General features: G+C 36.2%; 2 protein-coding genes across 3 annotated transcripts; both read left to right on the top strand.

The window, feature by feature from the left end:
* The first annotated feature begins 579 nt into the window (after positions 1 to 579).
* On the top strand, positions 580 to 6,451 carry LOC125188222 (pseudouridine-5'-phosphate glycosidase). Of its 2 annotated transcripts, none has more exons than XR_007170715.1 (13): positions 580 to 717; positions 790 to 883; positions 1,337 to 1,447; positions 2,196 to 2,278; positions 2,881 to 2,940; positions 3,031 to 3,091; positions 3,815 to 3,921; positions 4,172 to 4,249; positions 4,757 to 4,802; positions 4,889 to 5,009; positions 5,380 to 5,525; positions 5,640 to 5,734; positions 6,104 to 6,451. XR_007170715.1 is itself a non-coding variant. In XM_048084984.1 (13 exons), the coding sequence occupies exons 1-13, from the start codon at positions 646 to 648 to the stop codon at positions 6,109 to 6,111; spliced, it is 1,011 nt and encodes a 336-aa protein (XP_047940941.1). In that variant the 5' UTR covers positions 580 to 645; the 3' UTR covers positions 6,112 to 6,451. The 2 variants fall into 2 exon arrangements, 1 of the variants encoding a protein (XP_047940941.1); XM_048084984.1 differs by having other exon boundaries at positions 5,380 to 5,465; positions 5,651 to 5,734.
* Positions 6,452 to 9,327: 2,876 nt separating this feature from the next.
* On the top strand, positions 9,328 to 11,295 carry LOC125188221 (scarecrow-like protein 3). The gene is made up of 2 exons (XM_048084983.1): positions 9,328 to 9,568; positions 9,645 to 11,295. The coding sequence occupies exon 2, from the start codon at positions 9,711 to 9,713 to the stop codon at positions 11,127 to 11,129; it is 1,419 nt and encodes a 472-aa protein (XP_047940940.1). The 5' UTR covers positions 9,328 to 9,568; positions 9,645 to 9,710; the 3' UTR covers positions 11,130 to 11,295.
* Positions 11,296 to 11,495: the final 200 nt, after the last annotated feature.

Genomic DNA, 11,495 nt, shown 5'->3' with positions numbered 1-11,495 from the left:
TACTACACAAATCTAGTGAATGACAATGAATGGAACATCAGAATTCACAAACTGAAATTTAAATCTAGTGAATGACAATGAATGGAACTCAGAATTCCCAAACTGAAATTTCTATTTCTTTATATGCTTCTCTATATTATTTTCTTTTTTATTTTATTATTTTTCCACTTTAATTATTTGTTGTTATTTTTTAAAATGAGTATAGAAATAAAATGTTTCTATTAATATGCAACGAGGAATACTATTGTAAGAGAGCTCCCAAATGTAAATCAATATGAACTATTTTCATTTATAAATATAGTGAAAATGGATGGGTAAAAGGTAGTAGTACATCAAGGGACGTGATCGAGTGGCATAAAACTTGCTCATCATTAACCAAATGTTCAGGGATCGGTTCCTATTTTGAGTATGGAGCAACTTTAAATTATCGAGTTAGTTGTCCCACTACAAACAAGAACAGAGAAAAGTCGCTGAGTCTGTCCGCATGTGGATACCTCAGTAATTAATAGAAAAATAAATAAAAATTTGCTCAATGAAAAAGCATTAAATGGTAAATAAGTTTAGTATATGTGATTGAATGAAAAGTCTAAATTAAAGAGACCTCTCTGAAACATAGTGGAAACACAGCACTGACAGAGAAGAGAAATGGCGTCGTGGGCTCTCTCTAGAATCAGCAACCTCCAAAAACACTTGAGCCCAGATATTCCCTCTCCGAAGGTACTATTTTTACTTCTCAAATTCATCCTATTCTCCCAGTTTTTGCCGTTTCCACTAAGTCAATTTATTTAGGGTGAAGGGCTAGTTAAGATATCACCAGAAGTTTCAGAAGCTCTGTCACTTGGGAAACCGGTGGTTGCTCTTGAATCCACAATTATTTCTCATGGTATGTAGTACAAAATTATACACTATCATTTTCCACAATTTGTGGACTGATACTACTTCCCAGTAAATAGGGGTGATCGCCATTTTGCTTTCATTCTTCGTTGTTGGTATTGAAATGTACAATTGTGAAGAGGAGATTCATTATTCATAGGAATTGCATTGTTCAATTTGGCCTTAGATTATTTACTAATTTGTGGTTTTTATGCGTTTCTTTGGATTATGATTTGAAAGACCTGCTTAGTTTACCCTTGGGCATACTTAAAGTCTTCAATCATGTCTTCTACCAAATTACTTGTTAAAAGAAATGAGGTTAAAGTTTTGGAGTTTGCAAATTGCAATGCTGTTTGGGTGCCGTGACGTCTTATTTACTTTTTGATTATGTGATGTGAATTTCATTGCTAATAATCGAAAAATGAATGTTATTCACCCCCTTCTTCATCTATCTTGTTCATAGGAATGCCATATCCTCAAAATTTGGAAACAGCTAAAGAGGTTGAGGCTATAGTAAGACAGAATGGAGCTATAGCTGCCACTATTGCTATTTTGGATGGTGTACCTTGCATAGGTGTTCTTTCCACGGGTTTCTTCTTTCCGTTTACTTTTAATTGCCTTTGTTTCTTGCTTGTTTTTCAATTCAATATCGAAATAACAGCATTAAGTTTCAATTAACAGAACTAAATTATAATCATGAACGGGTATATAGAGGGTCAAGCTAACCCCCCAAAAAAAAGTGATATAAGGTTCATAAGCATGTATCAAAACTGAAATTCATCTACACAAAAAGATCATGGTAGAATTCGAAGGGGTTTTACTAAGGAATTGACAGAAACTTGTGAATTTTGTAACTTGAATTCTATAGACGTACCATGTTATCCTCTCTATGTTTGTGTGCTCTAGTGTATAATCATTTTCCTCTTGTTGTCTAGTCAGTCGTAATGTGTTTGAGAGTAAGGATCAGATATACGGTTAAAAATTTCGTCATATTATGATTTACAGACCTTTTTCAAAGTTTCGTACTACATAGGAATGTTTTCCTCTTTTTAATATAGGAACTAAGTTTCTGTCACCTTGGTGAACTGATTATGCTCAGAGCTACTGATGAAATATAAAATATTAATGGTATTTTGTCAAGGAGCACTTCTTCTCTGATTTGACTGTTTCCATCTTTCCATGAAATCTCAAATTGTTCATCATTGTTTTTTGCTAATCCATTTATTTCTAGTAAGTTGTTGTCATTTTGTATCTTAACTGCATGAGATGGGAAAAAATGGTTAAGAATGCTGAATGCCTAATGTTTAGCATTATATTATAAGGTTTATCTCCAGAAGAACTTGAAAGGCTTGCTACTATAGGAAGAAAAGCTCGGAAGACAGCTCGCAGGGATATTGCACATGTTGTGAGTATTTATTGCTGAATTAATGTTACATGTCCGTGACTATTAATAGTTTAAGCTAAAGATATTAGAAATGCTGCACAAAAGTAGAGCAGAACCTTAATCATATAACTTCTGAGGAACTCCTTCAAGGTTCCCATTTTAAATAAGTTAATCCTCCACATTGATTGATGGAAGAAACTTTAAATGTTGTTAAGTGATTTAATTGGCAGTCTCCTTGGGAGAAATACTCACTGGGAAGTCCTGCATAGGACAGAATGCAATGACAGACATCACATGATGTCTCCGACTCTCTAATGGATAAAACTGTAGTGTACATTTTCCCTGAGAAAGAAAATATTAAATTTAAAAAGACGGTTCAATACACTTCTCTAATAATTTCTGGTTCCCATTTTGCAAAACTGTAGGAGAATTTTAAGAATTTTCTAGCATAGTCCATTGCAGTGTCATATTGTTGATGTCCCCTCCACCCTGCCTGTGGCCAGTGATGTTACTGAAAAATTATTGATGCCTCTAAGATGATTAGATGAAAGATACCTTATTCTCCATATCCTAAGCTAGGATTTATGTTCTTAAACCTAATTACTATGGGGCACCTTTTTCAGGTTGCCACGGGAGGGAATGGTGCCACTACTGTTTCAGCAACAATGTTTTTTGCATCCATGGTAATCACCCCGTGCTTAGTCAAATATTGTGATTCTCTTCTCCTTCCACAAAAAACTTAAAATTTTAAGTTGTATATGCTCACTGTGCAGGTTGGGATCCCAATATTTGTTACCGGTGGTATTGGGGGAGTTCATAGACATGGGGAGAGTAGTAAGTTCTTATTAACTGCTCAATCCAGTATTACACTGCAAATGTTAAAAATAACAAGCATTGCGATCTAATTACTCTTGGTTTCCCATTCTTGAACTTATGGTTGACCGATCAAGACCTCAGATAATCGGGCTGTATGGATTATCATCATACAGTTTTATAGTGTCAGAATTTTAATTAAAGTTAATGATGGGCACTTTTGATCTATTCATGAAGGGATCAAGGCTAATTCAATAAAAATTTGTTCTGGCTTCAAGATCTAGGAATTTAAAGAGTCTGGGACATAGTTTTCTTTTCTGGTAAGGAGTAGAATTCTATTTTGTTATCAAGGAGACCAATAATTTTGTCTGGGAACAATTATTGATCATCTTGTCATATTTAAATTGCTGAGAGTCTCCGAATTTGACTAGTAGATCACTGGAACTTTGCTTAGTTTGTTGTGCTATGAATTTGTCCCTTAATCTATTGACAGTACCAGTGTACCACATAAAGATTTTTATGGCTATCTGGAGCAAACATTGACTCATCTAATTTATGACTCAGGGCTGTGCCTGTGTTACAATTGTCTGATTTAGTATATATATAACTAACAAACATATTACTCTTGTTTAGGTCCTTAAAGTCCAAACCTTTCCCCTAATGTGCATGAAATTGAATAAATTCTTAATATTGATTAGCAGACAGCATAATACCATATTTATATTTTTGCACCATCTGTGACAGCTATGGATATTTCTTCTGATCTCGTGGAGTTGGGAAGGACCCCCGTTGCTGTAGTTTCTGCTGGTGTGAAGTCAATATTAGATATTCCTAGAACGCTGGAATATTTGGTAATTGTCCTTTAACTTCTATATGATTATCAGTACTTAGTAGGTCTCTTGTAAGATGAACTCACATACTACACTAATGTTTATTACCGCATAAGTATTACTCTAATTATCATTGTCAGAGATATTAGTATCCAGTACTACTCAGATATTTCACAAATTTTGGTCCACTAAACTGTTTTATACAAATGTCTGACTATTGTTCTACCCTTATTTACTTATCTATAAAGTATAACCCTTTGATGGAATACAGGAAACTCAAGGAGTTTGCGCTGCTGCATATCAGACCAGTGAGTTTCCTGCCTTCTTCACTGAAAAGAGTGGCTGCAAGGTATTTCCTCTCATATACTAAGCTGGTGGTTATTATCATTACGACTACTGCTTACTGCTCTACCTAAAAGGTTGAAAGTCCTTCGAGCTAACATATGAAATATGTCAGAACTTTATATGGATCACCATCATAAGTGATAATGTCTTTCTGTCATTTTATTATTACCTCATACAGATCGTCATAACTGATAACTCAAATAAAAGTCTAAAGCATTCATAATAGGCTTTGACTTGTTATGAAAGCACACCTCTGTTTAGTAGTCTGTGGTTCATCTTACATGTCAAATTCATAATATGTAGTGTGTCTCTGATAAAACCTTTATTCCAATGCAACATTATATGTGCTTCTTGATAAGTCGTAGGGAAATTTAAGTTGCTGGTTTTGATAGAACAGAACCCTAAATGCCTATCCATTTTCAGCTGTGCAATTGTTCTTTTGACAATTTATGTTCTCTTAAGCTATTAACTCATTCTTTAATCTGCTAATGGTGTTTGCCAATGAGTACAGGCACCCTGTCGTGTTGACTCAGCCGAGGAATGTGCTCGATTAATAGGTGTGGTTTCTAATTTTGTCTCATTGTTAATATGTTACCCATTATTTTGTGTGACCACACTGATTTGATGTTCTCAAACTTCCCAGAAGCACACAATAGTCTTATGCTGGGGACTGGAATTCTTATATCAGTCCCTATTCCAAGCAAATATTCTGCCTCAGGAAACTTTATTGAGTCAGCGATACAAAAAGCTCTAAAGGAAGCTCGGTAGTCTGTTCTTTTGTTGTCTTTTTTTTGTGAAAAATATGTTACTCCCTCCGTCCCGGATAATTCGGGTCACTTTGATCGGGCACGGGTTTTAAGAATTGTAATGAAAAGTGGGTTGAAAAAGTTAGTGGAATGTGGGTCCTACCTCTATATATTAGTTTTATAATAAAATGTGAGTAGGAATGAGTTAGTGGAATATGGGGTCCACTACCAAAAATGGTAGAAGTGAAGTGGGACAAATTATGTGGGATGGACCGAAATGGAAAACTGGGACGAATTATCCGGGACGGAGGGAGTAATAGATTAATGTAGATTTCATTCACTTATTCATTCTTATTCTCTACAATAATGTAATGGAGGTGTGATACAGGGAGCAGAATATTACTGGCAGCAGTGAAACTCCGTTTTTGCTTGCTAGAGTGAATGAGCTGACTGGGGGAGCCTCCCTCTCTGCAAGTATTCTTTGTCAAATTCCTTCATCTTCATAACCAAATACACTGATAAATTGAGACTAAAGTATGCTACCATTATTAATCAATCACGCCTTACATGATGCGGACCCCTTTTGACAAAAGTTTAGAGATGTCTTTAACTGCTGAATTTCATTTCATCATGACTTTTCCTTAATAGAGTGCTACTAGACATTGCTCTTGTGAAAAATAATGCACGTGTAGGCGCTCAGATTGCAGTCTCTCTCTCTCAGCTGCGCCAAGAAAGTTATAAAGGTGAGTTTGGCTGTTCAAAAATCATGCTATCTAAATCTGATTTATAGAATATATCTTGCAGTTCTTTAAAATGAAATCATTTATCTGTACTTTGTTATTGATTCTGCAAGATAAACAATTCTCTCTTAGTAAAATTAACAGTTGAGATATGTGAAATACTTGTGAAATGTTTATTAGTACATCCCATTATCGATGCATGTATATTACAAGTAGTCGCTCTTCAAGAAGATTTATAAAGTCGAAACAACTGAACATCCATGATGTATTATTTGTTTTGCAGAATACAGTTATTTTTAGATAATGTCCAAAATGGTAGTTCAGCAAGAACAATAGCAACTAAAGCACTAACTGTTGAATTTCTTATTTTAGGTACCTAACGGTGTAGAGGTGAGGTCGATTGGAGAAGCTAACAACTCCCTTTTACCAAAATGAAGTTTTCTATTTACCACACCCACAAGTCTTATAGCTCAGTGTTATTTGTCTCCTTTACAAGGAGAGAGATATCTCCATGACTCCAACTACGTACGAGCTGCCGATGGCTATATCATGTCCCTCGTGAAATGAATGACAACGATGCTACCGGATTTAGGGTTGTAAAAGAATTGGCAAAACACATCTATAAAAGCCCTTAAGCTTTGTAGTAGTACTCTATTAAGTACATTAAATCCTTGTATAATTTTTTTGTGTTTTAATAAATCCTTTCACTCTTACATTTAATTTTGTTAGGTCTTTATTTAACAGATTTAATAAAGCCCGTCACCATTTTAGTTATCTCATGGTTCCTTTCTTTTTCACTGTTTCAAACCCCAATCTCTTTGTTAATGATCTTGGTGTCGTCTTCGTAGGCGAATTGCCCGGAGATAGATCTCTGTAGGTGAAACAGCTGCAGAGGATGTAGAAGATGGTGCTGACTGCTGCATAGTAGTGTTGCATTCTTAATCACCTTGCACTCTAATGGTAATGAATAGTTGTTGACAGAAATTGGAAATTAACCAAAAAGATAATCAATAATTTGAAGAATTACAGTTTGAAGAAGGAACAGACAAACAGTACAACTTTTCCAAATAAATATTCTAATCTAATTAAAGCAAAAAATAAAACTGTAAGAATCTCTATATAGTGTTTTGCCTGTAAAATAAGTTAGGAGTACAATAGTTGGGCAAAATTACAAGCTCACCATACTTTTAGAGTTGGCAAATACTGTGAAAGGGTATAATGAATAGATATTATACTATAGTAGAAAAACAACCACAGTTTATGTAACAAAGTAAAATTCACTAATTAGATTATGACAGTGATATTATAATTGAAGTTTGTTGCTACTTTATTGTCTTATATCTTTAATAAAATAAAAAAAGAATAAAAATTACTCGAAGTGGGTAAAAGGGGGATGGTGGGATGAGTGGCAAATCCTACAATATGTGATGTATAGTTTTGGATGGTTGGTTGAAAGAGTCGATAATACCAATTTGAAGGTGCATGAGAAACAAAAACAGTGGTTGGAAGTATATATGAGAATTTCTTGCAATTCACAAACTAGTGATGGCACATTGTTTGTCTTTGTTAGGTTATGTGTTTGGACCTTAGTGATACTCCAAGAATATTCAACACTTTAGGCACCCCTTGATTCCCCTTCCACCTTATGTCATGACAAATATACCACATTTAAAAGTAGTTCCTACTACAAAACATAGACATATGGGTCTCTGTCTATGTCTATGTTTATGTCTATGTCTATGTCTTAGTGTGTGTGTTTGAGAGAGAGAGAGAGGGGTCTCATGGCTAAGCAATTAGAGAACAAGAGTACTAGAATATGTGACAATTCTTAAGTTGTCCATCTTTCTTTCTTTGATGATGGGACATTCAAATTTCAAGAAATGGTTGCTTTGAAATTTCATAATCTCTTATGAAATGATGTTGGTCATATTTGGAAAGACCAAGTTTTCTAGCAAATCTTTTGCACTAAGTTGTGAAGTAGATCTTGACATCCAAAACACACACAAAAAGTCACTCAATTTTCTTGTCAAAATAAGCTTATGAATATGCCAAATATTTCAAAATAATTATTGAAGCGTCTATCTAATAGCGCACTGTATAATACGCCCAAAATCAAAATTAACTTCGATAGAAAAAACAAAGAAGAAAGAAATCAACTTTGAATAGGATGTGTTACATGATAAAAGCATACGAGGCCGAAATTAAAGTGTATATTTACAATTTGCATCTCTCTTAGTTCCGCAGTATTGAAGTCATTTTGTCTTATTGGTATGTTCCAGTAGAGTCTTTTCTTTTTGGGAAATTGGTCCCTAATATCATGAACTTTGCCCAGATTTTGGTTTTTTCCATAAACTTTTAAATTAGTAGCATAAATCATTAACTTTCGGATTGGTTTGGTATTTCCCACAGTGGATCAAGAGTAAAATCCGGCTAATTTATATAGCATTTTGAATCCTATTTAACAGAATTCTTATAAGTTGCATGTCATGTTATATCTATTTGAAATATTAAACACAATCTACTTTTATTTGACAAAATAAAGCTCTAAAAATAAAGGAAACAAAATAAATTTAATAAAAACACAAATAATTTAATTAGAAATACACATATGTGACGCTATGCTACAAAAATTAAAACAAAAAGGCTTGTTTCTCTCTTTCACAAACGCTAGGAACACATTTTAGGGAATTTCCTAAAAAATTCTTGGATTATTGGGGAAATACCAAACCAATCTGAAAGTTCATGATTTATGGTACTAATTTGAAAGTTCATGGGAAAAACCAAAATCTGGGCAAAGTTCATGATATTAGGGACCAATTTCTCTTTCTTTTTCTAGCAAAAATCAGTAGTATATTTTATTTTACTTTCTCTTACTTTATTATTTCTTTCTCTCTACTTTTTCATTTCTTACCTTATTATTCTTTTACTTAATTTATTTAACACAATTTTTCTTAAATCGCGTGCTGAAAATAAACTCATGAGAGAGTACCGTTTGGTATGATAAATTAAAGATAATCAGACTTGGCCTTATCTTAAAATGAAAATTTCAAGTGCTACATTTATAGTACCCCCTCCGTTTCATTGAAAATGATCCATTTTCCTTTTTGGATTATCCTAATCAAGATGACCCATTATTAAAATTAGAAACATCTTTTTTCTCTATTTTATTTCTTCTCCCTTACTTTACTCTCTTCACTCAACACACAAAACAAAAGTGTACAAAATCCTGTGTCGCCTAAGAAATGAATTATCTTCTTTGGGATGAAGAGAGTATATCTTAGAAAAACGATTGAACGTGTCAAATTGTCTACCAAATGCAAGAACTTGGTGGGTCAATTCGATGATGTTGAATGTAGAAACCATCCCACCATTGCTCAAATTACAAGAAAAAATCGAACAAGAACAAGATTTTGGTACTATAATTTTCTTCAATTCATTGTTCCTTTTTAGCAATTAAATTTCTAGGAAAAAGCGAAGATAGTGGGAATTTGGCAAGCCCAAGTAATTCTGGGTAGAAGAAAATGACAAGAGAGAGACAAAGAATGAGAACAAAATTCAAAAATGGGCACTTGTTCTCATAAATTCCATATTCCTTCAACTCGCTCACGACAAAATCTCCCCTCACGTTTTACTCCACAATGCTGCCATCTAACAAATCCCCCAACACTGACTAATCTCTTCCCTCTCTCTCTCCCTTAAATCCCACCGATTTCATTCAAAACCCCTCTCTCTCTCTCATGAACCAGAATAGAATTACAAGAGCTTGCATGTGCCTTTTTGTGGGTTTCTTCTAAATTCAATAACCCACAAACGAATTGAGATTTCTTCGCTTGATTGGTGAGTTCCTCAATCGAATTTCCCTTGCTCTGTTTTCGCGCTTTACTCGTTTCAACTCAATTTCGCCTCGTTTCAGTGAAATTCCGCTAATTCAATTGCTGAATCGTCGCCCCAAACCATAAAGCTGCCTGCTTTTGCACTGATGTTTCAAGAGGACGGATCTTCATCTGTGACCTCATCACCGCTGCAAATGTTTCCGACGCCGTCGTCGTCATCGCCGCCTAGCTTAATCTCGCCTTATCCATGGCTCAAGGATCTCAAACCCGAAGAGAGAGGATTATACCTAATTCACCTCCTAATCACCTGCGCAAACCATGTCGCCTCCGGCAGCCTCGAGAATGCAAACATAGCCCTTGATCAAATTTCCCACCTTGCTTCCCCTGACGGCGACACAATGCAGCGAATCGCCTCCTATTTCTCCGAGGCTCTCGCCGATAGGATCCTCAGAGCCTGGCCGGGTGTTTACAAGGCCTTCCGGTCGACTAGAATGTCGGTTTTAGCTGAGGAAATCCATGTTAGGAAGATGTTTTTCGAGTTCTTGCCGTTTATGAAGGTTGCATTTGTGATTAGTAACCAGGCCATCATTGAGGCTATGGAAGGGGAGAAGATGGTTCATGTGATTGACTTAAATGCGACTGAGCCAACGCAGTGGTGTGCCCTTATCCGAGACCTGAGCGCCCGGCCTGAGGGGCCGCCTCATCTCAGGATCACGGGGATCCATCAGAAGAGGGAGGTGTTGGAGCAGACTGCTCATGTCTTGATTGAGGAGGCTGAGAAGCTGGATTTACCGTTTCAATTCCACCCCGTTGTGAGCAAATTGGAGGATCTTGATGTTGAGAAGCTTAGAGTCAAAACAGGGGAGGCTCTAGCTATTAGTTCAATAATGCAGCTGCATACATTGCTAGCTTCTGATGCCGGTGGGAATAGGTCCCCAATGGCCCCAATGAAAGGCGTAGGCGTGCAATTTCAAAGGGCTGTGCAGATGAATCAAGGCACTTTAGGGGAGTTGCTTGAGAAGGATATGGTTAATGGCTATAGTCCAAGTACTGATTCTGCCTCCTCGTCGCCATTGTCTTCCATGCCCTCCTCGCCTAAGATTGACGGATATCTCAGCGCTTTGTGGGGCCTTTCTCCCAAAGTCATGGTGGTGACAGAGCAAGACTCAGACCACAATGGGAAGAGCTTGATGGAGAGGCTGTCGGAGTCATTGTACTTCTACGCTGCTCTGTTTGATTGCCTGGAGTCTGCGTTGCCAAGGGCATCCATCGAGAGATTGAAGATGGAGAAGATGCTGTTTGGGGAGGAGATCAAGAATATCATAGCGTGTGAGGGGGGCGAGAGGAGGCAGAGGCACGAAAGGCTCGAGAAGTGGAATCAAAGATTCGAGTTAGCTGGCTTTGGAAATGTTCCTCTAAGCTATTACGCGATGCTGCAGGCGAAGAGATTGCTGCAGAGTTATAACTGTGATGGTTATAAGATCAAAGAGGACAACGGTGGCGTGGTGATTTGCTGGCAAGATCGACCGCTCCTTTCAGTATCGGCGTGGAGGAATAGAAGGTGAAATCTATGTCTGATTTTAAACCACCATACTGTCTGATTTAGGTGTAGAGTTTTTAGTATTGTTCTACTACTATTTTATGCTTTCATTGTGTGCTCACAGTTTTTGTAGATATAGCTGGAATTCAGACAGTGTGTTTGCCTATGCTTAATCATCCATATTTCATTTATTTTGAGTTGCTCCTTTACATTTATTTGGCTTGTGCTTTAGAAAATAAGAGAAAGGAAGCTGCATTTTCTTAGATTAGCAGAAACTGCTTATAACATAACTAGCTTAGTAATGTGTTAAGACAAAGTTGCATAGGAAATAAACATTCAAACATTATACAAAGTGTATATGCAGCCATCTAATCCAATCTTAAACATTCAA

The sequence above is a fragment of the Salvia hispanica genome, chromosome 5, assembly GCF_023119035.1.
Source record: "Salvia hispanica cultivar TCC Black 2014 chromosome 5, UniMelb_Shisp_WGS_1.0, whole genome shotgun sequence".
Taxonomy (NCBI): Eukaryota; Viridiplantae; Streptophyta; class Magnoliopsida; order Lamiales; family Lamiaceae; genus Salvia; species Salvia hispanica.
This window is presented reverse-complemented; position numbering and strand designations above follow the sequence as displayed.

Coding starts and splice junctions, on each gene's coding strand:
- LOC125188221 (XM_048084983.1), top strand. CDS start 9,711: ATGTTTCAAGAGGACGGATCTTCATCTGTGACCTCATCACCGCTGCAA.
- LOC125188222 (XM_048084984.1), top strand. CDS start 646: ATGGCGTCGTGGGCTCTCTCTAGAATCAGCAACCTCCAAAAACACTTG. Junction 884..1,336: donor ATCCACAATTATTTCTCATG/GTATGTAGTACA, acceptor TCTTGTTCATAG/GAATGCCATATCCTCAAAAT. Junction 2,279..2,880: donor GCAGGGATATTGCACATGTT/GTGAGTATTTAT, acceptor CACCTTTTTCAG/GTTGCCACGGGAGGGAATGG.